The 27,803-nt window shown below is 39.5% G+C and overlaps 1 protein-coding gene across 3 annotated transcripts in view; it reads right to left on the reverse strand.

The window, feature by feature from the left end:
• Window positions 1-27,803, reverse strand: part of RGS17 (regulator of G protein signaling 17) — a 77,234-nt gene that overhangs the window by 25,685 nt on the left and 23,746 nt on the right. For all 3 annotated transcript variants that reach the window (XM_062640750.1, XM_062640748.1, XM_062640749.1), the window contains exon 2: window positions 8,653-8,796. In XM_062640750.1, coding sequence (XP_062496734.1) covers window positions 8,653-8,771 — 119 coding nt within the window. In that variant the 5' untranslated portion in view covers window positions 8,772-8,796. The remainder of the gene's footprint in view (window positions 1-8,652; window positions 8,797-27,803) is intronic.

Genomic DNA, 27,803 nt, shown 5'->3' on the forward strand with positions numbered 1-27,803 from the left:
TTGGCTAAAAATTAATTTAAAATGATTTATACATGCTGAATGTCTGCATAGGGTCTTGTGTTTCCACCATGTTGTTGTAGGCCAGCAGCGCCTTAGTGACCACTTGTTTGCAGACGCTTGCTGAGATAAATGCAGCGTGTATCTTAGAGCTTTCTCCTAGAGAACTGTGATTTTGGTTTACTTTGCACATCCTACAAAGCAATGACCTGCACCAAAGCTCCTTCTCGACCTGTGGAAACCCATTGCTGCTATGGGAGGTGGTGGCTCACAGTTCCTGATCCTGCTCCAGGGCTGTGCAAGCCCTTGCGCTTTCATACAGTTTTGGAGGTAGCTGGCAGAGGGCAGAGAAAGAGAAAGGAGGGAGATAAAAGGTGGTGGATGAGCTTGGAAATAGGTATTTCTGGGCTGCTTTTTGACAAGAAAAGATGTATTTGATCAATTTAGAACAGGGCTCCACAGTGACCAAGGCAGGCTCTCATGAGATTTAACAGGTTAACTTTATTTAGTTGCTTTCACATTAAATTTTGCTTTTTGTAAATTTTATTTCTATACTCCTCTTGGCTTGCTGGTAACATTTTAATTTCCTGCATTTGCATCTTAGTCTTTAGAAGTAGATGCAGAAAAAATGAAGAAGTAGTCTGCTGCAGTTAGTATAACTTAAACCTCCTCTAGCATACCTTTGCACCTTGTGGCATCATTTATATAGAATAAATATGCTCCCCTCTTTCAGACGGTAGTGTTTCTCATCTGCTTTAGAGGGAGGTGAAGGAAGTGGTCAAAGCTGCCTTTACTTGCCATCTCTGGAGCTCTGGGATAAGCCATATATTGAGTTACATCTGAGGTATATTTGTGTTCTGGATCAAGGAGAGAGCAGAATTACAGGAATTATTAGGCTAATGCTGACAATCTGGCCCAGTGTCACAGACGGGCACAAGCCCAGAGGTTGGCAAATCAGGTTGTGATGCCCCAGGAGAGTTGTGTAAACAAGCATGCATAGAGCCACCTGTCCCCAGCCTGCCCTGAGGACCTAACATCCATAAAACTCCATCAAAATCATTTGCTCTGTCTAAATTATAAAGCAGAATATGCCATTAAATATCATACCCATTAGGAAGACATTATTCCCTCCTCTGATTTTTTTCATTTAAACTTTAGAGATCATTCATTTCTTGTCCTTTGAAGGGAAAAGAAATGCTTTGCTTGGGTGTTATTTAATAAGTACTGTTAACATAACTTACAAAAAGTATGAAAAAAATACTTGACAAGCGATCTATTATTTGAGTGTCTTCTGCTTGTTTTTCCAAATGTTGAGAATTTAAATTTCTTACTTTAAGTAGCTCAGGGAACCTTGAGAGGCCCATTTCTGAGGACTAAGTGTTTAAATCCTTACTCCACACTCACCCCACAGTCCATTCCTGTGACAACAAAAATATCTGCCAAGCAGCTCTCTCTCATGACATCAGCACTGTGGATATGTGGACTTAAAGACAAGGTGATTTAAGACTGATTTTCTAGTATATCACATTCAGTAGCTTGCGTGACAGGCCACAGAACGGATTTTACCCAGCTTTAAATTCTACCTGTCAATATAACTGGTACGGCTTCCCTAAGAAAGCACCAGTGCTGCCCATTGCACTGGGATGATACAGATTAGGCTGTCCCATAGATGCACAAAGCACGAGTTCCTGTGTTAGCTAGGGCTGCTATCCCTCAGAATAAATTATTCTTCAGGAAATAAAGGGAATGTTTTCATCTCTGACCTCTGCAACAGCAAATGATAAAAACAGAAGGAAGTCCTGTGATGTTTTAAAGGATAAAAAAGAATGGAACATCTTTTCCCATTAGCTATTTTTAAAAATATCACCTTCTATTTCAGTAAAATACAGTACAGTAGCCTGAACTTCTGTATTCTGCACTAAAGTACAGTAATTCCTAATGCAATTTTCCATATTTGCTTTTCTCAGGTGTAATGCTGAGAAAGGTAAAATGCAGAGAGCTGAGTACATCTCTTTCAGATGTGTTGTCCTGTGTGTTACGGGAGGAAAAGAAGAATTAAAAAATTAGGTTAGTGAAATAAAATAAAATTGAAGGTCAAAACTATTTTTCAAAATGTGTGTTTTGTTTCAAAGATTTATTTTTTTTTTCTTGCCAAAAGCTTTAACAAAATCCAGGAGCCTGGGTAAGGATTTTTGTACCGGCCCACCTCTTGTCTGCCCATAGTATAAAAGTTCCACTACAGACAGGGAGTTCTCTCGGGAGACTTCAACCTACCAGATGTCTGCTGGAAGTACAATACTGCAGAGAAGAGGAGGAGGTTCTTGGAGGGTGTGGAAGGTAGCTTCCTAACCCAGATCGTTAGTGAGCCAACTAGGGAAGATGCCTGGCTAGATTTGCTGCTCGCGAATAGAGGACTGATGAGTGATGTGATGGTTGGAGGCTGTCTTGGGCAAAGAAATCACAAAGTGATTGAATTTTCAGTCCTTGGAGAAGGCAGGAAGGTCAGGAAAACCTCAACCTTAGACTTTTGGAGAGCTGACTTTGGCCTGTTTAGGATGCTGGTTGGCAGAATTCACTGGGAAACTTTACTGAAGGCCAGGGGAGGTTTAGGCTGGTTATTAGGGAAAATTTCTTCACAGAGAGGGTGCTCAGGCATTGGAACAGGCTGCCCAGGGAAGTGGTGGAATCACCATCCTTGGAAGTATTCAAACCCTATGTAGATGAGGCCCTCAGTGACATGGTTGAGTGGTAATCTTGGCAGTCCTGGGGTAATGTTGGAATTGATGACCTTAAATGTCTTTTCCAACCTAGCTGATTCTATGATTCTATGGGAATGATAAAGATTCTATTTTCCATATATTTCAGAATGTGGCTATAATTTATTGCATTCATTTATTATTATTTTGTTTTCATCCTTCGTTTGCTTCCTTCTCCTCCAACCTTTCTATCATAGTTAAATAAGAGAACACAGCTATGACTGGCTCCCAGGGATTATCTTGTGCAGAGTCATGCAAAGCTTAAACATAATTTTTGATAGCAAACTGAGTATGCCAGAAAAAAAATGCTTCATCTCAAAGTACTAGAGAGGTGGGAACTGCAACAGAAATTGTATTGGCTTGTTCTTTTTTTTCTCATTTAGAGTCCCCCAGACACTATCTGTTAGGAGGAGGAAAATGTTGAATTCCATAGAGAAAAAATATTAATCTAATTTAAAACTGTCCTTAGAACTTTATCTGTCATCTCATATTCATGGCATAAGTGACAGAAATATCTTCCTGTAGGGCCAAGACGATTGCTAAACCCATGCAAGGGAAATATTCTCTTTATTAAAGAAAAATATTTGTGTAACATGGTTATCAGGAAGAAGTTTCAGACTCACAGCCATAATTCACAGCCGTCACAGGCAAGTTATAAGAACTGGAGGAGAGATGCTTCTTGCAAAGAGCAACTCTCATTTACTGCCAAACTGGCAAATATCCCATCTTCCCTGGTATATCTTGGGTGTGGGAAACTAGTTATGGAAGTCTCACAAGAAATCAAATGGCAGGCATGGCTTTTGTACAGGGCACAGCTCAGAGCCGCCGGCCATGAGTCCCTTTCCCTCTTCCACAGGAGACTTCAGCAATAAAGGTAAAGGCCTTCCAGCTCACATGTTTGAACTGAGCTACAGAACCAAGTGAAGTGGTGTGATCATATTCACTTATCCCCTTGTAAGCCTTTTCATGCTCCCCAGACTCCTGTACTGCAAAATCTCTTGCAGGGCAGATGTTAGATGTCTTCTGAGCCTTCTGTGTATGGTAAAAGGAGACGGATTATCAGGCATAATTTGTCCCACAGCTTTAAAACTCACTGAGCACCTTATGAAAGGAAGAGAGGATAAAAATATATGACTCCTGCTCTGGGTGGGAGACAAGAGCAAAATAAAATTGGCAGAATAGCTAACCTCCCTGTGCTTGAGAGGCTTTTTGAAGAATGTGATTTACAAGTGTTTGCAAGAGAACGACTGACTTCATGTCTGCTCAGGAAGCTGGAGTAATGAATTGCTAATAAGGCTGGGGAGGGGAAATAGCAGGTGTCTATTCTTACCTTGCCAAGCTGAGCTCAAAACTGTAAGGCCATAGCACTAAATACTTTCTCTGGACACAGTCTAATTGAGGAAATTATAGACTGTCACGTTAGGAGTTTTACTGCAAATGTTGCAACCCTCGGGCTACCTGAGTCATTGAAATGACACCTAGTAAGGAAGCTCTTTCTTCTGTCCTCTGTGGGAATGGTATTTTGTGGGAGTTTAAAACACAGGGTGAGATTCAGTCCAGCACCTTAGGTACCTGACTGGTACTTCTCTGTTAGGTGCTTTAATGAGGCAGTCTTCCTGAAGTACATGCCAAAGGTCTGTATTTGGTCAGCAGAGAGAGGAAGGTCCTATAGAAGATCTCCAGAGGGTTATATCATCTGCTTCTGCAGTAAGTGGACAAGCTTTTCCTATTGTGAACTTTAGAAGCACTTTATTTTCTCCATTAAGGAGGACTGCTTCCTTTATTACTGATGGTCAGGCACCAGTTCAAGGCTTAAGCTAGTTTGGCAACATCCTGACCATACCTATTACAATAAAATGGCCAAGTTAAGGAGCCTATTTACCTCCACCTTTTCCAATCTGAGCAAACCTGGGTAATCAGCCCTGCTTTGCCCTTGTGAACTAAGCAATTTACTGTCCTGACAATTTCCAGTGCTACTAGAGGTACCAGGTCTGGTTGCGATGGAGTTAATTTTTTTCATAGCAGCCCATATGGTGTTGTGTTTTGGATTTATGATCAAAACAGTGTTGATAACACATGAATATTTTAGCTGTTGCTGAACAGCATTTGCACAGTATCAGTGATTTCTCTGTTTCTCACTGTACCCTGCCAGCAAGCAGGGTGGGTGCGCTCAAGAGGCTGGGAGGGTATGCAGCCAGGACAGCTGACCCCAACTGACCAAAGGGATAGTTCACACCATGTGACATCGTGCTTAGCAATAGAAGCTGGGGAAGAAGGAGGAAGGAGGGAGGTTCACTGTAGCATCTGTCTTCCCAAGTAACCATTACTTATGATGGAGCCCTGCTGAACTCTTGCCTGACAACGGGAAGCAGTGAATGAATTTCTTGGTTTGCTTTACTTGTGCACACAGCTTTGCTTTACCTGTTAAATTGTCTGTGTCTCAACCCATGGGTTTTATCACTTTCATCCTTCTGATTTTCTTCCCATCCCACAGGGCAGGAGTGAGCAAGCAGCTGCAAGCGGCTGAGCTGCCTACCAGGGTTATCTCACAGCAATGGAGAAGTACTTCAAATATTTGTTACCCTTGAGAAGCAACTATTAGTGGCAAAAATGTTTGTAAGAAGATGTATTGAATAATTTTTTTTATCTAAATTTTTGCTGTTAACAAGTCTCTATTAGGCAAGGCACTACTTCCCCAAACAAATGTGTGAGTATTTGCCTATAATGTTATGCAAACAGAAGACTTAATGTGTATTCTGATTGTAACACAGGATGGAACAGAAGAAAAAAAAAATCACATGATTCACAAAAGATATTTTCAGAATTCTAATGATTTGTTTGGATATATGAACTATTGAACCAACTCTTCAAATAGATGAAAGTGAAAGCTTCTTATTAAAAGCCACCCCGTTTCATTTCTATGAATGGTGAGGAAGTTGAGGCACTAAGAGGTCTGTGATGTAAGAGCTGCCCTGAGTCACACAGGCTGGGGGAAAACAAAAGAAAAGTCTCCTAATCTTGATATTGATAGCTAAAGCGTTTTCATCACTATTAATGAATCCATAAACATTTTCAGACAGGTATCTCTTGAGAAATTCACATTACTGAAATACAAAGACCTGTGGAACTAGAGAAGGCCTGTAACTGCATTCGGTCCAGAGAACCTGTTAGAATTATCAATTAGGCTTCCCTGTCACAGAGAACTACCCTAGAGGATTACCTACCTAGAATCCCCTATATAATGAGTGACTAGCTAAGTTACATATTTTTTTCAAAACAATTTTTGTGGGGTTTTTAAGGGTACATAACTGAGGCAAGAACAGCAAGCTGTACTCTACAGGGATAGCTCAAATTTACCAAACAAATTTGGCCTCAGAACAAATGACTTCATTTTAACTGAGATTCTGAAACATTTCATATCATCTTTTTCAAATTTTTGTCCCATCTCTCCTCTCATGGAGTTTCCACCATGGAATCACAGAAGACAGAGCTTGAAAAGACTTAGTACATCATGCATTCTACCTTTTTGATTTTAGAAAACACAAGCAATGTCACTATCCCCTTTAACTCATTCTTTGACTTAATCCTGAAAACTAGTTGAAATGGTCAGGATTTCTCCATGCTCAGTTTAATCTACTTTACCAAAACAAAGCCCTCAACCCCCAAAGACCCCTGAAAGTCAGAGTATTAATAGCAAAACCAATTACTAAATCGATAATTGCTCTAATTTAGATGCATAAGCTGTTCAAACAAATAATGGTATTTCACATAAGGACAGTGGGGTCTCCAAGAGTCACAAAGTTTATGAAAGCTTCAAAATATAGTCGTCAAATAAGACTTCTCGAGCTATAGTTACATTGCTTAAAAAATAAAATCAGTTGTCTTTAAGTTTTAGAAATTAGGCTGTTACTTTTATGGCCATTCATGTTCCAGTATGCAAGGCAAAGCCAATCCACGCTGTACATGCACAATGATGGGCTTTATTTCCATTCAGTAAAGAAATATTGTAGTCATGGTGGATAATCCTATGAAAACATAATCTCAGGGGCTGTTAAAAAGCAAGCAGAAAGCTAGGAATTAATAATGAAAAACCAAACACAAAAAGTGGTACACCTGTGTCTTGACTACTGCAACAGATCTAATCACACATCTCAGACAGGAGATAACAGAATAGGAGAGGTACAGAAAAAGACACAAGGTAGGTGGATAGATAGAAGAGAGATAAGCATAAACCATGGTCCGGGGCATTTTCTATATTAAAATAGAGAAGACTATGGAACAGAAGACAGCTGAAGGGGGATTTGGTAGAGCTCTGTGAAATCATCACCATCTTTGCAACAATTACTCACTGTTCTTCACAGTCATAAGAACAAGGAAGCATCAAATTAAATCAACATCTAGTAAGTTAAAACAAATAAAAGGGAGCAGTAGTTTACAGAGCTCACAGATCTCTTGTAGAATTTATTGCTACAGGAAACTTGGGATGCCAAAAGTTTAGATGAGTTCAGGAAGTCGCTTCAGAAAGTGGTTTGACAAATTAATGAAAGAAAATTCCATCAAGGGCTATAAAACACACAGAAATAAGCTCTGGGCCAAGAAAACCCTAAGTTGCAGGTTGTCAGAAGTTGTGAGGAGTTTTACTGTAGGTAGGCTGAGGAGGTGTATTTCCGCTTTTTTGAACCTTTCTTTGTGGCATCCACTACGGGTCACTTCCTGAAAGAGGGTACTGAGCTAAATGAACCTCTGCTCTGTAACAGTATAGCTAGTCTTAAATTGTGCCCTTGTCACAAAAGCAGAGGTAACAGTGGCAAAACATCTTTCCTTCTCTTCCTATTTAATACACTTTCAACTCTTTGCTGTATGGATTGAACACACTGCAAAGTAACTTCTGAAAAGAATGAGCTCTCACTCATCCTTGCTCCAAATATTTTCTGCCTCCAGATGAAACCAGAAGTAATAGCCAAGGCAGGTCTGCCCTGGTACTGCCTCCAGGATGTGGCATCTTGGAAAAAGCTGTCTCATTTGATGCCTGGTGCATACATGCTGGTATGTATTTTAAAATACATTGAGGGCAAATAGCCTCAGGTTCTAGGTTGGTGCCAGATGGCTGATTCAAGTGAAAATAACACAGATACACAGAGGAACAGTCACTCCAAAAAGACTGAACTATGTATGTAACAGGAATACACAGTAACATGTACTGTATGTTACTGTGTATTTCAACACTGTGTTCATGACAAGAAGAAATAAAGACCTGGTGCATCTCAACACTAAGAATTTAAGCATATTTCTGAAACTGGCTTTAATTCTTTAAATTTCCAGGTGAACTCTTTGTTTAGAAAGAGACAAGCAATGACAATTTTTGAGCCTTTTTTCCACTAAAATAATGCCACACCAATTAAAAGATAGAGTGGAATGTAAGGCTTGTGTTTTCAGATTTACAATATATATGTTATTCGACAACTAAGTAGTAAACAGGTTACCACATATTCTATATCCTCATTTATGACTATCTATCTCCCTTTTACACTCCTGAATGTAGAGAACTACAATATCAAAACTACAAGCAGGAAAAAATAATGTTTTGCATGCAAATTACAAAGCGTTCAGTATCAAGTCTATCATTCACACATACTAGTTTTGCAACTGAAATTTCCTCATTTAGTTACGGTTTAAGTATGGTAAATATAGCTGGAATTTACTACTCTCTCCTCTTCCCCCTCACAAGATGTCCAACCAAATCAGGGAACTGTTTAATCAAATTCTTAAGTGAAATGTTAAACTGTGCCTCTTGACAGAAATCCTCTCCCACACATTTGCATATTCCCAGTGCTTGGCACTTTCCATTCTCATTGTTTACCTGTGGTGGATATGGAACCAAATAGACTACAGAACATACCATGAACAGCTGCAGCAACAGCACCAACAAAAGCAACATGTGTTGTTGGGCCTTTGGTTTCCAGGTGCTTGAGACACAGCTGATGTTCCTTCATTTTGTGACTGCTGCCTCTTTCTCATTTCAGCTACTTCAGTGCCCAAGTGGCTATAAGAACACAGACATAAGAGACGTACAGAATTACTACAGACCGTCATAAAAGTACATTCACATTTCTACAGCAATTCTGATTCCACTGATTCTCACAGCCCATGGCAACAAAAGCATGTGACCATCAAATATGCCGGTCAAGTAATAGGTCTATTGTGTTAAAAGCAGTTTGCAGAAGATCACATTCTAGTGACACGCTAAAATGTGCCATTGAATCATGCCTATTCTTATCACTTTGGCTGAAATAAAAGGACTGTTTATAACCCTTCTGAACAGCAAACTACACAGCTTGTGTAGCACTTGGTAGAGACTGAGTTGTTCCTTACCACAGGACTATCACAACTCTTTCCATTGTACTAAAAATACAGTGGTATTATTATTCACTTTAAACATGAGCTGGAAACTGATCTTTTTTCACTTTTTGACTTCTCTGGTCAATGCTGGACCAATGAAATTGATATAAGTGATATTATATCACAGGAACTAGTAGTTGTCTGTTTAAAGTCAAGATTACTGTAAGTGTTATAACTGGGAGGTTTGCTACTTAGGAGCTATTCTCCGTAAATAAAATGAATAATAAATACATATTTCCAAAATACTTTTCCAACTTTGGGACTATTTTGGTCCCAGAAGATTTTCTATGGTCATTGCCAGTCTTTCCTATTTTTTATTAGGCCAAGATATTTTTCTTTCCAGTGACTTGCAATATGCAGCTGGAAGTAATATTCTATGCATTGCTCAGTTTTCAAAAAAGTTTGTAATATTTATTGCTATGTTATATTAGGAAGGTTTAGATGTCAGGATTCTTCTAATGGTTCACATCTTTGTGCGACACGTTTCCCAGCCTAACAGCTATTACATGCATATATAAATTAGAATAAATTTTGCCTTTCAAAAAGTACAGATTACTGTGGGGAGAAGCCCAGGTTAAAACGGAAGCAGGTAGAAGTTGGTCAGGTGTGAGCAGCATGTGCCACGGTCCACACTCCCAGGGCATCCTGCTGCAGCCAGGAGTGCGGAGGAGAGGCAGGCTCTGGTTGATTTGCCACGTGGATACATCATGCACAGACAGCCCACAGAGGCTCTGCTCCATCTACATGTATTCAAGCAGGAGCTGCGAGAGTTTGCATTTACATGGTTACTAAAACTCCTGAAGTTCTTCTGCTGTAACAGTATCCTTATAGCCAGTTTGCACACAACAACATGTAGCAAGGATACTAAGCTTCAGAACTCAACTCACGCTGCAAACTCAGGTTGGTGGTTATTTCATCTTCTTGCATAGCTAACTTCCATTTACACTGTCACTGAGTAGAATCAAGTAATTTCTGAAGTGTCTGGTTAAATTAAACAATGAAGAACCTTTTAACTACCTGTGGTGAGGGCATCTGCTTATGATATTGATATTACTTCATATGGCTTATCGTTGCTGAACTCATGAAGATTAAAATGACATACTAAAAATACCAGAAAATTTTTTTTTTATTTTTTTTATTTTTTTTAGCAAATTTGAACATGTGTTTTTAGCAAGGGATACTTTGACATGATTGAAGACCTGCCCCTATTTTTATGATAGATGGGAAAGAAGAGAAAGTGTTGCAGCATAGTATGTAGCTCAGACAGTGAACCATAGCATGGAGTCACTTCCTCCAAACTATAGTTAAATTATTTTATAGATGGCTGTGTCATGCTGTGATCAGTAGTTGCTTCAGCAATTTCAACAGTTGTGGTTAAAGGTATTAAAGCCAGATATTTTCACAGGGAACATTTGTTTCTTGTAAGCAAAACAGACATTCTAGCAACATTTGGATAAACCCACAAAATGTATTAGTTTCAGAAACCACTGAAATTACCCACATTTAGGTATTTGTAGGGTTGTAATCTTGGAATGAAAACACCCCATGTATTCCACCTATGAACCTAAAGTCACGTATTCTTACATAAGTTTAGATACATATGTAAAATGTACTATGGCTGGAATCTGTTGCACTAATCCATTCAGACACAATGATGAGAGTCTGTGACTTTGCTGTAGTTTCACAATAACTGTAACTCAGCACAAGCTGCTGCTGCCACTGAAATAAATGTCTCTCTCCCTTTTCTCCTGCAAAAGCTCACAGTCACTCATTCCCTCAACTGAGCTGTCCCCTTCTCTGTGCTGGCAGCAGCATTTGGGCAGGTACTTGAACTGGATAAAAGAGTACATGTGATTTAAAATTAAACCAGAGGAGAAAGAAAAAAACAACCCCTGTTTCAGAGGCTTGCAAGTCTGGCTGTACACCACAGCAGTAGGGGTTGAGAGAAACATGGATCTTCACTGTAGAACGTTTCAGGGTGCATTGTCTCCTCCAAGGCTGCTCAGAGGCCACAGGCTAGCCAAGTCCTTAGAAGGGGACTTCTTGCTTTGCTAGGCTCTGACTCTGGTCTGGAGTTCAGTGAGGGACATAACCCATACCCTTCCTGGCTGCGCAGCATTTGGAAGAGTCCTTGATTGCAGGTACAGTTATATTTATCTATTTAGGCTGTATTTGAAAGAAGACAAAGCCCCTTTCTTCTGCTTGTGTTACATTCTCTTGGAGAGCTTCTAAGCTGAAATCTGTAAGAAATATGAAAAATCCACTCCGTGATGCAAAATAATAATATGTTTACTGAGGATGAAGTAGGATGGGTGGAAACTTTAGTTTCATGCTTATTTTGGTTGGATTTCATGTTTTGTGTTGTATTTGTAAATACCAGATGCCATCTACGCAAAGCCATAATTGATTCCATTAGATTATTCAGGATGCAGAAGCAGGAATATCTTAATTCTTGGCTAAATTTAGAGACTGCACTGTAGATGGAAGGTTTATATTTGGTGCGTTGGCCCAAAAAAAGAGATTTAGAATCTTTAATTCAGCAAGTCAATCTGATGAGATAAATTATTTTTCTGTAATTAAGTGTGAAAGTTCATTACCATGAAGGAGCAGAGTATTGTGAACGGATATTGATCAGACCTTCTAGGATAGTCGTGTAAATTGTACATACCGTCTACAAGATTTCATCCTCCCTTTTAGCTTTGTAACATTGTCATTATTCCCGAGACCCTCTACCTTGGCAAAAATACCAGGTGGTGGGCTTTTGTCCAGCAAAATAATTTTTCCCATTGCCACTCACACTATCACAACACAGGTATAAGTTTCTCCTAACAGTTTTGTCCCCATTTGGTGGCATGGTTTACTAAAAGTGTTAACAATTTCCATTCGTGCTGATAGGAAAGAGGAATAGAATTTTCATTTGCTTGACTGACTCATTCTCTTGGGGGTGGGTAGGTGTGATGGCCCTCTGAGCAACCCCATAATCACAAAGGATTTAATTTTGCAGAACATCTGCTGTCCCTACTCTGCAGCTGAGGAAAGGAACCCTAGGGTACAACAATTGTTTATTAAACAAGTTACAAGACAGGTAGTTCAGGGAAGCTGCAGAGCAAGGAATTCTGTGCAATGCTGTGTGTATCTTCAGTCTTGCAGTGCTAGAGGAATACGAAAACTGAAAAACCCTTAAAAAAATGGGGTAAGGCTTCCTGTCAGTTTTGGAACCAATGGCATGAGGATCTATTTCTACATTTAGACAGCGTAATTACCACTTATTCCACTGGGCACTGAGGGGTAATTATTACAGAAATCCCCTTGTGCACAGAGCAGTACCTTGGGAAGAGAGCTCAAAAAGGAATAACTGATAGAAGAATCATTCGGTTTATTACAGTTTGCTGTGGTTTAAACCCAGCCAGACAGCTCGTTCACTCACTTCCCCCCCCCCCCCCATTCTTCCCCTCCGCCTGCTCCTGGAGGGATGGAGAGAATCTAAAAGAATGCAACTCCCACGGGTTGAGATAAGGTATAACACAAATCACTACTGCTACCACCAATGATAATAATGATAAAGGAAATAACAAGGGAAGAGAATACAACACCTCAGCACCAGCTGACCGATAACTCGCCCCCCCAGCCCAACCAAGCACCAACCGATACCTCCTCCAACCCTGCAGTCTCCCAGCCCTTCTGGGTAACTTCCAGTCACATCCTGGGCATGACGTGCTGTGGTATGGAATACCTCTTTGGCTGGCTTGGGTCAGGTGTCCTGTCCCTGCTTCCTCCTGGCTTCCCCTCCTCCCTGGCAGAGCATGAGGCTCTCAAAGTCCTTGGCCAAACCAAAACATCATTGTTATCAGCTCTGTTCCCAGGCCGAAAGTCAAAACACAGCACTGCACCAGCTACCAAGGAGAAAAATGACTGCTACTGCTGAATCCAGGACACAGTTACACCTGTTGAATACATTAACACTTCCTTGATTTAGTTTTTAATGAGTTGTTTGGGCATAATTGGAGTGATCTTTACAGATTTTGATGGGCTTGGGTTTTAGTTTTCTAAAACAGTCAATAGGAGAGTGACAGCGATATCCCTAAATACATTTTTTTTTCAGAGGACTTAGGCACCTTATTGAATTTCTAGTATATAAGACATATTTTTAACTCCAAACACTAAGTAAAAACCCTCAGAGCATGTCGTAATATGTTACTTCTAACAACCTGTGATATGCTAGCTGTTTTAAAGCCACAGTTATTTTAAGGACAGACTTACTAGCATACCAAAACAGTGCAACACAGCCCCGATGCACCTGCCAATTAAATAATCTCACAGATGCATGTGCTGCTCTTGCAATGTGAAGATAGCCCTAACATAACACTTTTATTTGTGCTGTCTTCATTCATCTAGAGGAGTGTTCTCAGGGTACCACAATCTAAATGAAGACAGATTGAGAGATTTTATCAGGTGTCTCTGAGCTATAAAGATTTCCATATACCCCCTGCAATGCTGAGTGAGTTGCAAAATCAAAACAGCACAGACATGGGCATGCTTTTAAGTGCTTCTGAACACTTAGTCTTCACAAAACAATGGCATTCATACTGGTCACTCTGCCCAAGAGAAACCTTGACACAGGCACATTCTCTCTTTTGCCATGAGTCCTGAAAGCCATTCAGTATTTCACAAATAAATTCATGTAAAGTAATAGAGAATAAGTCTACCAGAAAAAGTGTAATTGAGTTACCTCAGGCTCCATTTACTTATTTCAATTTATCTGTAGTCTATTAGAGTACAATTAGAAGCTATTGGCAACAATGGAACATTAATTGCACCTTAATTGATTTAAATATAGCCTACATGGAAAATTTCAATCAATTGAAGCAGCATGGAATGTTTGAAATGTTTGCATTTTTAAGAATTTGTGTTTTGGAAAGAAAGATCAACACAAAAGGCAATTACTGAAAACTAGCCTGGTTAACAGCAATCATGTCAGAATTTAAACTCCAAATTTTAACAGATTTGTTTTTTTCGGGTTCTTCAAAAACTGTATTTTGCATTATGTCCAAGTTCTAAAAATTTGTGAAGAGTAAGAAAGTCTGAATCAAAAGAGAATTTGTACTTGTAACTAGACCTTCATATTGCATACCTATCCCATGTTGATGCGTCATACAGGCCAGTGCACAGATTCTGTGTTCAGCCAATAAAGGGTATGCACATATTATAGCTTTTAATTTTAAAAGCTTGGCTGCCCACATCAAGCTGTATGAACCATGCTTTTAAGTCTGATGTTCCCATACTATTACCAAGGTGGCAGAATCATGAAGGGACTTTATTTCTCTTAAGTAGCTTGAAGTGTCCAAGACACCACATGGCCTCCATTCTGTCATTCTTCTTGCATAAGTGGTAGACCACCTTTTGGTTGTAACTATTGAAACTTTGAACACTTACTGGCTCAGAGAACAGGTTATTGCACCCTCTACGTTTTACTTTTGGGGAACTGAAGACTTGAGTATCTACAGCAGAACATCTTGCTCTTCTGCTGGTTACTGCAAATCAGTGTTTCAAAAAGTGTTTCAAGACATGTACACATCTACCATACAGACATCTTTCTCTTGTCTGGTCTTCTTTGGAGATGTTTGACTCTTTTTAAAGTCTTTCAGAGCAAGCCATAAAGTGGACTTTCTGTCCATTTGATGGAATAAGAAGAAAAAGAAATTGTGTGAACAATTAGCAGAAAGCGTTCAGACATTAAATGTTTTATTAGGATAGAACACTACCACGTGAATATTCATTTAAACTGAAATTGCAGCTTGGCTGAACATTATAAAATCCTTGCCTTGTGTACAGTAATATTCTTTTTACTACTTTGACAGCTTCTGTGCTCATAAAGGCTGTCTAAGATTTCTTTTTATTATAACAAACTCAGTATCCTGAGGAAGCCCTGCTTAAATCTCTACATCATCAAGCAGATACGCATTTGTACTTCTGAATCAGTCATTACTGCTCAGCAACAAAACATTAAGCCTGACAGTAATACATTATTGAAAAGTTTGAGATGCCCGCATATGGTTTTTAAGGAGCTCTGCTAAAATTGTGATTAAGAGCACTCTACAGTCTTCAGGAACATTTTATAAAAAGCAAAATGTAAAACTCATCAGGAAACCTTTTATCTTTTTAAAGAGTATTGTTTTTATGGGTATGCATTTGAAAAACGTGAGAATCCCATTTCACACTACATCTACCTACTTACTCATCTAGCATGGCTGCAGCTGACTTAGACACATGACCTACTTTAGAAAGCTGAGAAGATACTTTCCTCACAGGGGGGGAAATACATATTGCTGGAAAGGAAAATGGTTAAAGTCCATGACATTCCTCATAAAGAGAACATTGACTCTTGAGAACACAGAGAGCTTTACTGCATGCATTAGCACTGCAATTTCTAAGTAAGTTTCCCTGTGCTCAAAGCCATTTCTCTATGTAAAAAGTCAGATTTCATTTGGGGGTTATGTAAACTGCACAAATTATGAACAAATTTCAGCAAAAAATTTAAGAAAAAATCATAGGGCCAGCAGAAGAATTTGTAGCTAACTTAGGGTAAAAAGATTTACAAGTGCAATTCAAGTATCATACAAGCCCTAATGTTTTTGAACTACTTTTTTTTTCTGCACATAATACCATTCTGGCAAATTTTCATCTACAGAAATGGCAGCATTTAATCAAATAAAGGCACACAACTTTCATTTATAGTGCATGTGCTGCTATAGGCTGAAAATGAAGGAAGGTATTAGGAAATTTTTTTTAGTGTGAGAACAGCTTTTCTAAAACCATTTTGGAAATGGCTCTAGTCTTTGAAGTGACAGAATTGACATTCTTCACTGCAAAATGAAGACTTGCATCCTGTACTTCCAAGGCATTTTACATTTTCAAATTCTTTCTGGAAACAGTTTTTTGGTAATCACATTGATTTTAGTCTCACAGACTTTGAGGTATTCTGACTTCTCATTAACTGACTGACTTCTGACAACTCTGTGTATTCCAATAAGAGAAGCAGGGGTGGGGATTGTACAGGTACCACACTCTGCTCACATTACAAAGTCCATGAAGTTCATGACTGTAGAACAAAAGGAATATTTATGCTTAACAGATAGCCGTCAGACTGGGCACATACCCATTGCTAGCGCATCTCTACTTCCCTCCCACAAGCTACTTCCGTTAAACTCATAGCAAGCTCCTGATACTTTCGGTCCTCTAGTTAGCATGAATGCTTGCTTGTGTAAGGAAGAGAGAAGAGTGTCTACTCTGTACAAGGGATGTGCTCTTTCCCATCATGCTGGCATTTGTATCAATAGCAGTTAGTTTAAAGCCTTGACTCTAGAGCACTGCGCTGTTGGCAAGGTTATTGCTTCCACCTTGTTATTTCTCTTCTCCTTTGCATTGCTGCTACCTCCAGACAATACATTTATCTTATCACTTCTTTAGTTGTTAACTGAAGGTTTTCAAGAGTTTGCCCAAGATTTGTATGTCAGTGTGTGACACTCTACTACTACTCCACAGTTGTCTTTGTTTTCCTCTACTCCAGTCTCACCCCAAGTCTGTAGCTGCTTTAAGTGACCTGCAGTCCATGGCAGCTTGAGGTGTTGGTTTCTTGCCTATGCTGTGGGTGGCCATCTGCTCACCTGCATAACAGGTTCAGATTTGTGCTGCTTTTATTCCTTAGCATTTCTATAATGATGTCTGTGTCATGTCAAGCATTTCTCTTTGACTCTAACAGGCAGGTCTTTACCTATCAGTTTGTGCAGGGTTATAATTAGTACCTGAGAACGTACAAGGGATGATTCAAGCATGACATAGGAGAGATCCCTTTCCATGCATTCTTTAACCTCTGTCAATCACTTGATTAACTTTACTGCTGACAAGATCTTCCCATTGTTTACTGACAATAAAGACAATTTGCGCTCACTGGTACCAGGAATGGTGCTACACCATGGGTGCAGTAATACTTCTGCATATGATAAGAGCATAAAGCATCTCTGAAAAGAACAAACTTGTTATGATAGTTTTGCCTAAGTACCTTCCAGGTTGTCAACTCAGTTTGGGGATGCGGTTTAACAATCATTTATATAATTAAAAGCAAACAGGCTTGCTCTCGAGTTCTTCCAGGTTCGTCTGCAATTTCTTTAGCATGTCTTTCTACTTAATTGCTGTGTTTCTACCAGGGCCATACAGATTATTAATTTTCACTTTAGGCAGATACTTGAATCATTCCCTGGATGGTTCTGTTGCCATGAACATTTCAAACCGTACCTTTAGGATGGAATCTAATATCTCCACCCAAATATTTGCTACAAATTGTAATAAAATATTATTCAAGTTATGTAATTTTAAATTATGGAATCTTACACAATTTCCAAAATTATCAAGGTTCTCTTAAGTTCCCATGCCAGTCTTCTTGACATGAAAGTCTGTTCCCTTTGTGCTCCTAGATGTTAGGTGAAAATAAATAAGAAAATAAGTCTCTTTATTTTTATTTTTATTTTTTCCCTATTACTGAGTTTCTGCCATTTCTGTGTTTCAGGCACTATTCCTCACATAAATATTGTAGTCTCTGTCCATCTCCCTTTTATTAATCCCCACCTCAAACCAAAGCTTTACCTTCATTTTCTCATCTCTTTTTACAGAAGCAGCTAGTGTTCCCATGCTTGAGGAAGGTATGTTTTCTGAAATCCCGTATTTACACTGGTCTCACTCTTTCACTGTACTTGCTTGTTCTGCACTAGATGCTGTGCTGTCTACCTTTTAGTCACATGTCCTGTGCAGTGACTCTCACTTTTCCATCTGCTGCTACCAAGTTTTATGTCCTTCATGTTGTGTCACATGAGAGAGTTCCCCACTTATAAAGTGAACGTGGCCCTTTTCTTTAGTAGTAGAAGAATTTGCAGAGGTGTTACAGCAGCCACAAGCTTCCTCAAGGCTTCCTCACATCCCTGTAATTGGTATTCTCCCTTCCTCAGGCTCCATGTCCCTCACTGCTAATTTTGACCTCACTGCTAATTTTAGGAGGAGCTATTAAGGGTTCTTTTATCCCTTTGTGCGGTTCAGCAAGTTACTAGGAAAAATAGGCAGGAAATAAAAAGAGCAGCTGACAATAGTGGAAAAATGGGAAGACAACAGACAAATATGGAAGATAGAAAACATGGATTTAGCTGACCAAATCTTGTGTTACACCCATTGTGGAGCAAGAAATCAGAGTGGGTGTTAGAGAGGTGACAAGCTATGTGGCTTGAAAACCTTCAAAATTTTAAGAGGAGTATTCAGATCTTAATTTGTGTGAAATTTGACACACAAATTTCAATTTTAAATATACATATAGTGCCTTGAACTATGTATATATGTTAACAAAGTAAACATTTCAGAAACAATATTTATTTTGGTCCCTGAAGATGTTTTCTTCTGAGATTCCTTGACAGCAGAAGAAACTGTCACAGAGTATTTAAACATGATGACACTGTGCTCTTTGAGCTTTGATTTGCATTCACCTGCAGCAACCCACTGCAGGGGTTCAGGATACATACAGCTGACAGCAGAGTGACAGACTTTATGGGACCATTTGCCTCCTCCAGATTTGCTCCAGTGTTTTAGCTCAGCTCCCTCTCCATGGTGTACTTTCCTTCCTGCTCCCAAGGTCAGTAGCTTTCTCTGGCTGAGATGTCTGTCAGCTCTGCTGTGAAGCTGATGACCTGCAGAGCAATACAGCAGGCAGATCTGTGTCTGCTGCTGCTGCAACACTCACTTGGATTCATCTGTCAAAGCCACTAGGCAGCACAGGAAGTACAGAGATTTATGGAGAAAAAGAAATATCAGACTTCCAGGTTAAATCCCCTTGCCATTACAAGAGCTTTCTAGAACCTACTCACTATTTTTTCAGTGACAGAAAGCAGGTTTTCTTTCCTTTCTCTTGTTCTTGTTTTATCCCTTCCCTTGCTGGAAGGATTCCCATGTAGAAAGCCGCAGCCTCCTTCCTGTACCTCATCACCTGAGCATCTGCCTCAGCTCCCTGAATCCTCAGTAGTGTCTTGTTCGCTAACTTGCCTGGAAGAATGAGCTTCTCCAGAGCTACTCACAGGTCACTCTCTGACTACCACAGATTTATGTGGCTGTTGGTACTTTGTAGCATCAGGTAGTAAGAACTTGTAGCACAGGTCCTCTTCTGTAAACACAGAGTGTGATTCAAGTGCGCAGCAAAAGAAAGACACAAATGTCTAAATTATACAGAAAATGCCTAGCAGTCACAGTGGTGTCTCTAAGTTCATATTCCCAAAATACCACACTGAGGTAGAGGGCTTGAGATGTTTTGAGACTAGTGTGGGGAGGAGTCCCTAAAACTAGTTAGCCTGCTGTGTGTTGGAACGTATGTGTGGAGGTTCAGAGAAAGAAAACAAAAGATTTCTTCTCCTTTCCCTTATCCTCCCATGATAACTCTTTAACATGTTGGGTTTTAGAATACATATTTCCAACCATCCCAGTAAACAAATTTTTATAGCAAGCTGTGCATGTGTTCTTTCATATTCACCAACAGAAAAGAATAAATTATGTATTCCTGCAGAATTATGTATTCCTGCTATTGCACTAGAGAAAACTTACATATTAAAAACCAATATAGCAGGGTTTCCTTCCTTTTTTTTTTTCTTTTTAACCCTATCAAGGATGTGAGTTAATTCTTTTAGAATTTCTAAAAACGCTACATGCAAATTTGCATAGAAAGACTTCACCATTTTTCCTCCTGAAAAAGGATATTTTACTTTGGAGGACAGACACAAATGGTAAGGAATATTCCAGATGCTAATTTGTTCCCCCTTTTCTTTGTGTAATGGTATACTTGAGGCAGTACGTGCTTAGGGAAGTCTGTGGTGCTATTGCATTGTTTTGAAAGCTTAAGAAAGAGAATTGCAAATTATTTGCTGCCCAGAAAAAAACAAAATATACCCAAATGCAGAAAAACATTTTGAAGACCACTTATATGTGAATTACAAAAAAGTCTTACATAAAGGGTCTATTTTTAACATCCATTTTTATAAAGTTTAAAGGATGAAACTTGAAACTACCCTCCCAAAATTTAAATTTCATGATTTTTCATAACCCAAGTCTAATTATTGTACTGCTATTAAAAAATCTACCATGAAGACACAAGGGGCTAAAAACATGCTGTGAAAACTTGAAACCTTTGTAATCTCTGGAAATATACAAATTCTGGTATGAAAGTGTCACATCTAGTCAGATCATTTACAAGCTCTCTTATGCTGAGCATTGCCACAGATTTACAATAACCAGTGAAGTTACTGTACAGCAAGGCATTAAAGTAGCTCTTCCACTTGAGGATGCAATGGGATAGAATGAACAGATTTAATTTAGATAAATGGATCCCTGAAGATCAGCAGACAAGACCTCTTGGAACACTGTCTTCACTGATTACTGAGTGAAGCTTGATGTGAATGTCTGGTCTATCACCCCACTTCCTAGAAAAGCTCTGCTCACTGGGAGTGCAGCCTGTCTGATGTCCTTGTTTACTGCTGCATATAGGCTCCATCAGGGAAGTTCATCAGCATCCTTTTACGCATAATTGCGTAATGTTAAAAAAAATTAGAGTTTTGCATGAAAAATTGTATTTCTTCTATCCAGTGAAATATACTTAGGTAGTTTTCTTGCTGAATTTCAGAAAAAAAAATATGTCTATAATGACAAGAGGACAAGGCAATATTTCAATTTAAAGTAACTATACAAGAATACTGGGCAGCCCATTGATTGCATCTTAAAGGATGGCATTAAGTGGATTAAAAAGAACTATGATCATGGCACAGCTGGCCCAGACATCTGTCTGCAGCTACCCCTTCCCAGCTCCACAATTTGCCTTCTCCCAGCCATTTTTGTAACTTGAGCATTGACATCTGTCCCAAACTCTCTTTGAAACTAGGACCTTTCTGTGAGATCTGTAAGAGAATGGGGAATGAAGGAAGCTTGGGAACAACCCTGGATACAAGACCAAATTGTATTGAGACCTCACACTCCAATTCTCTCTGAAGACCTTCTTGGTGAGCTGTCACAGCAACTATTCCAGCAGCAGGGGGTTATACAAAGGCTGTGCTGGCCTGTAACTGTAAAACTTGTAGACCAGATCTCTCCACAGTCTCTCCTTGACTTGGCTGCTGGTTTTTATTTCCATGCACTTGGCTTAATTTTCTGGTTTTGAGATTGCGTTTGAAAGTTTGACCTGTCATTCTGCTGAAATTTGTTGACATACCTAAAGTTAGCAGAGATGGACAGACAGGCAGATACAGCAAGGTCTCACAAGCATCATTAGCTTGGGAAATCAAAACAGCAAGTCAGAAAACAGATTAATATGAAGAGCTTTGAGCAGTATGGCCTGGAATAGCCCACCACTGAAAAATAAATTCCCATCCACATATGTGATCCAGGAGCTGTTTTCAGTCATTGAGGCAAAGAGTGAAGAGTGGTGTCAGGGAAGGGTGTGGAAGAAGAGTAGTGCTCACCATCTAGCCCAGCTGTATTGAGTAAAGCAGAGCCAGACCCCACTGTAGGTTTATTTTGTGCATGGGGAGTACTTAGGCTAAAGCCAGTCTCAACAATTGTGGAGCTTCATCACATGCTTTGGGGAGGGGAAAATAGTTATGTAATAAAACTAGAAAATATGATCAAAGTTACCAAGCTTTGCAGCAGGCTAAGGAGGTTTGATATTAGGAACTACTTCATTCACTTTTTTAAAAAGGCAAAAATTAGAAACAAGTTTTCTTTAGACTGTTATTAGACACAAAAACTCAAAATATTCCAGCTGAAGCGCCTTATCTAGCTTCCACTTCAGGCAAAAATGTTTATGCCCTGTTTTTATTTGCCTCAATTGATTCTCCTGGGACAAAGGGTAGAGTATGCCATTCTATACAACTTATGTTATTAGAAATAAGTACGGAATCAGCTGCTTTAAAATTTCTACACTAGTTACTGGTAGAATCTTTTCTTCCAAAACCCTTTACAATAAAATAATAATGAAGCCTTTTTGAGTGAGTAAATTGGAAATTAGGGCATATTGCTAGTAGCATGCAGAGCTTGTTATGGACAAGACATCTTTCCTCTTATGAAAAGATACATGTTCTGTATGATAGGACTTTCAAAAATATCCAGTGGTTGTAATATGCTTCGTCCACAGAACCAACTCCTAAAAACTTCTCTAATTTAAAGCAAAGTGAAGATGAAGCTCTTACCCTGAAGAAGGTGAACATCTCTGAAACACTGTACTCTTAATACATTCTTAAGTAAAAAAAAGATTCTTGAGACAGAATCTTTAAAAAAAATGCATAAATCACAGAAAACTGCATGGAATTAATTTTATTTACTGTAAACCTATTTGTTTTAAGTATTAGACATAAGTTGCTTCCTCTTACATTCCTTATGTTCATAATGTTCCTCCTCTGAAATCCTAGCTCTTTCATGAAGCAAAAAACATTACACTTGCTACAGCTAAAAAAATCCTTATTGTTTGAGGCAAAAGATGAATATTTAACACAACTGTGCAGCCTCAGAGATCTACTATATGTCTTTTCTTGTTGATACCTGAATGGTGTGCAACTAAGTGCAGTGATAAATAAGCCCAGAGGCTTCACAGAGGGACATTAAACACAATATTTTTCCATAAAAGATACCACTGCTTTGTTTCAAGAGCTCTCAAACTAAATGATGTTTTCATGTTTTTATATTTGACTCATGCCTCTTGCAAAGTTCTGGCACATTCAGTGAATGCACAACTGAAAAGGCAAAACTCAGCACTTTTCCCCAGCATGCTTGATACAAGTCAGCATGGCTAATGCCTGTCTGATGGTCCCTGCTAGTTCTAATACACATCTCTTCAAGTGCCTTCTTTCTACATTATAGACAAGAACAACAAAAAAAATCCCAGTACAGTTACTCAGTTATGCTTGGAGACAACTGCTGGAGTAGAATTGCCCTGTGCTGAAAAGAGGACCTCGCAGAGGTGGAACAAATAAGGCTGATGTGGCAGGCACCCTTAGCACCTGCAGAGCACATGGAGGCAGAGGTGTCTGGACTACCATTCCACTGGAGACCACCTGAAGTCTCTTCTGAAAAGAGGACAGCTTACAGAGAAGAGAAGATATAACAGATATTAGCCCTAACAATAACTTTCTCCAGCAGCACTACAGGCATTATCTTTTCCATTTGTTCTTTAGCTGCCCTCTCATGGGGAAAAAGTCATCTTGAGAACCCCATTCATCGTTACCTGCTACTATCTGCTGCTCTTCTTTCTGAGATATTTTCAGCACTTCCATCACTATACTAACTTGTGCATCAGCATTCAACATTGGATCAATAAGCATTTTGTGTATTTGAAGTTAATAATCCAGCTGTCTTTTATTCCAGGGCTGTCTTGGACTGTTAGAAAGCTGTTCATCGACTTCCCTGAAGTTTGCAGTCTTCCTAAGGGCAAATTCCAAAACAATCCCTTCAGTTTTTCCACACTGGTCAGACATATTTGTCTTGTTTCCAGGATCCTGCCTATGGTGGACTTGAGTTCTGAATGCTGTTCTACTTCAGGTCTAATTTTAAATGCATTTTATGTTTGTCTTCATTTTCCACAGTATTGAAGTCCTGTTTATCATTCAAAACTTCAGGCAGGGGCACTTCTTTTGCTCATCAATAAACATATTGCTAAGGGCTAATTCCAGATCTTTCAGTAGGGCAAGGGCTTTTCCTCAAACTGTGGTCCTAGTCTGGTTTTGTATCTGAACTCAGCTTCCCAAAATTACCTTTGAAAGCTAGACCAGTCATTAACTCCATTTTTACTTGCATGTGTATCTTTTCTAAAACCACGTTGTTTCTGGGGCTCATTTTTGTACAGTGCTCATGTTTTGAACATAGAATCATAGAATAGCTTGTGTTGGAAAGGACCTTCAAAGGTCATCTAGTCCAACCCCCTCTGCAATGAACACAGCATGGTGGTTAACTATTTCTACTCAAGCTAGTAAAAATAATGAAAACCAATAGATTTTTCAGTGCCCTCTACTTTCAGAAATGTGACTGCTTCTGCCCATCTTCAGATAGCACCAACTCCTACCATAATGAAGGAATGTCTGAAACTTCTCCATTATCCTTCCCCATTTCCAGAGTTTCAGCTCTCAGTGGAAGATCATTTGCTCCTTTCTTCCCCTAAAGCTGGGGTAACAGTTTCCATTACTACTTTGGCTGCTCTGAACTGGTGCCTGGCTGCAGTCTGCATTCCTCTTGAGACAATCGCATGACCTACCTCCTCCAAGCTGGATATGGCTCCATTCCTGACTCCAGCCCTTCTAAGGATGCCATGCTGCATAATAATGCTGCTGAATAATAAGGTCCCTCAGTATGGGTTGAGATAGCTCCATAAGCAATTCTTACTGCAGGAGGAACACGGCAACATGAGGGAGATTTGTTTTTTTCTATTTGCAGGTATTTATTTCTATTTATATACAAATAGAAAAAACAAATCTCCCTCGTGTTGCCAGATGTAAATACATCTGCCACCCCTCCCTCCCATGTAAAGGCAGTATTTTTAACGACTCACAAGCAGGAAGTGGTTAAAGGCACACTGCCAGCCAATTTTTTTCAAGTTGATTAACCATTACAGATAATCTGAATGTAGTTAATGAAAGTTATGAGCACCTAGAAGTTGTGCTCTCCATTGATGCTACATGCTCTGACACAAAAGCTAATTCAGATAAACCAAAAAATGACTTATGAAAAAAACCGCAGGTGATGTAGCTGGCTACTGTTGTTCAGGCTTTCATGAAATCACCAAATATTCTACCTGTGATGTATTTATCCATAAACAAAACTTCCAAGTAACCTGCTCTATCCTGAAACACTTAAAAATATTCACAAATACGCCAGTACTTTTTTCACAGGAAACCAGACTGAAATTAAATAATGCTGATGATAGCAAAGATATTTCAGAGATATTTTCAATTTATATAGTCTAAAAAATGCAAAAGATTCTGCAGAAACAAACAATCATGTTTTGCTGCACATTACTGAAAAACACCTAACCTGATTCTGCCAAGGATTAATGAGTTTCTTTGCGACTGCTGGAAAATGACATTTTTGCAACATTACAGGTTTCCAGGGGTGTGGTAGTGGTGGAAAGATTTTGCTAGTTATGTTCTAAGCTCCTGGTTGTGGGAACACCCCCACCTCTTTTCATATTTGTTCAGCTCAACATTAGATGCTTTCTGCCACTGATGCCATGATTCATCCATTTCTGTAATGCTGGGAGAGATTGTCTCCTATGATGCACTGTTACCCTCTTGCTGCCTAAATCCCATAATGTATCACTGAAGTCCCATTCCCGGAAGTCCATAATGGGAAATCGTGGGTAGAGAAGATCTTGGTGCTATTCTGCAATTAATGCCTAAAATACTTTGACTGGAGTTGATCAAATGATGCTTTTATATTTCTAAATCAAAGTTCAGAAGTTTTGCAGAATTTTTTCAATCATTTGAGATGAACACAAATGTTCAAGTAAGACAGATTTCCACCGGATTGATACTCTCATTTTTGCCCAAGTTAATTCCTCTTTTGGAGCCAGAAGAGGGCATGAAAAAGACCACTGGCACATCTATCAGCTTTGTGGTCTTCTCAAATTCAATTTAATCCAGAAGAACAATTTTGCAGGAGCAGGTCCTTTCCTACTCACATCATTTATTGTTTTAATTGTTTATATTGAAACTATTATTTGTATTCATGAATTCCTGCTTTAATGACAAAAGGCCAAATTCTGATCTCCCTGTTTAGTAGTAAATGTGACTACTCCACCGACTCTATTGGAGGTGTTCTTTCGTTGCAGAGAGATGTCAGTGATCCTGGGTTTTCTTGCACAAATCAGGAAAGCAAGCCACTCTGGCACTTCTAAAGACTCCTCCTTTGTGTTTAAAAGCTTTCCATTCAGCAGGTCAAGATCACAGTCTCCATTTCAGTCAGCTTTTTGGTAAGCTGAGGTAAATCAGGCAGGAGCTGGGTCAAGAGATTTATAGCCACTACATGCTCTGTGTTTTTCCTTCCCCTTTCGCTCCCCACTCATGTACACACAAGGTGAAGTAAAGGAGACTTTTAATCAATGTATGGGTGTTACAAGGGATACCTGTAACAGTGACATTCAAGTCCTCTTTCTGTCCTCAAGTCCTATGGGAAAGGAGGGTAGTAACACCCAGTGCACTCATTTACCCAGTGCACTCATTTACCTGTTGAGGTTGATACAGTCATCTGTTGTCTTCTTGATATGTCTAGGGCTTTAACGTCAGCAAGGCCTATGCAAATGAGACTGGTTTTATTGTTACAGTTGAAAGAAGAACTTCTGCCACTACACTAAAAACCTGAGTCTCTTTTTGGTTTATCATTCCCTAAAATTCCCACTGAAGACTGGCTGCATTAGTGAATTAGGTATATAAGGGGTCTTTGTCAGTTTTTTCAGTTCTGCTTCAGAATTATACATGGTGCATTCCCTCTCACAGAGAGTCTGTTTTCTTCTGAATGAAGAATTATTCACCAGAGCTTCAAACATCATTTATTTAAACTCTCTTGAAACCTATTGATTCGGATGTTCAAAGTGAGTGATTTGTAGAAGTGAATAAATCCCCCCCAGGGAACAAAGGTGTCTGCTGAAGATGAGACTTGGAGAGCATCCCAATGCATTCTCAAGTGCACAAGGAAAAGATTAATTGTATCTACCCTCAAAATGTCTGTGGCTAGATGGCTAGGAAGCTGGAATTGCACAGGGAGACTGTGATCCCTATTATCCTGTTGTACTCTAGCAGAAAAAGAAAAAAGTTATATAGTTACATATAAGTATTTATATATATATATAGATGGTGGATGAAGTTGCTAAGCCATTGTCCATCATATTTGAAAAATCATGGCAGTCGGGTGAAGAGCCCAACAACTGGAAAAAGGGAAATGTAACCCCCATTTTCAAGAAAGGGAAAATGGATGACCTGGGGAATTACAGACCAGTCAGTCTCACCTCTATGCCTGGCAAAATCTTGGAGCAGATTCTCCTGGAAGGCATGCTAAGGCACATGAAAAACAACAAGGTGCTTGGTGACAGCCAGCATGGCTTCACTAAGGGGAAATCCTGCCTGACCAATTTGGTGGCCTTCTATGATGGGGCTATAGAACTGATGGACAGGGGTAGAGCAGTTGATGTCATCTACCTGGACTTGTGCAAAGTGCTCAACACTGTCCAGCACAACGTCCTTGGTCAGGGGACTGGAGCACCTTCCATATGAAGATAGGCTGAGAAAGTTGGGGCTGTTCAGCCTGGAGAAGAGAAGGCTGCGTGGAGACCTCATAGCAGCCTTCCAGTATCTGAAGGGGGCCTATAAGGATGCTGGAGAGGGACTCTTTATGGACTGTAGTGATAGGACAAGGGGTAATGGGTTAAAACTTAAACAGGGGAAGTTTAGATTGGATATAAGGAAGAAATTCTTTACTGTAATGGTGTTGAGGCACTGGAATGGGTTGCCCAGGGAAATTGTGAATGCTCCATCCCTGACGGTATTCAAGGCCAGGTTGGACAGAGCTTTGGGTGACACGGTTTAGTGTGAGGTGTCCCTG

This window comes from Pezoporus occidentalis, unplaced genomic scaffold, assembly GCF_034315485.1.
Source record: "Pezoporus occidentalis ecotype Australia unplaced genomic scaffold, CSIRO_AGI_Poc_V1 ctg67, whole genome shotgun sequence".
Classification (NCBI taxonomy): domain Eukaryota; kingdom Metazoa; phylum Chordata; class Aves; order Psittaciformes; family Psittacidae; genus Pezoporus; species Pezoporus occidentalis.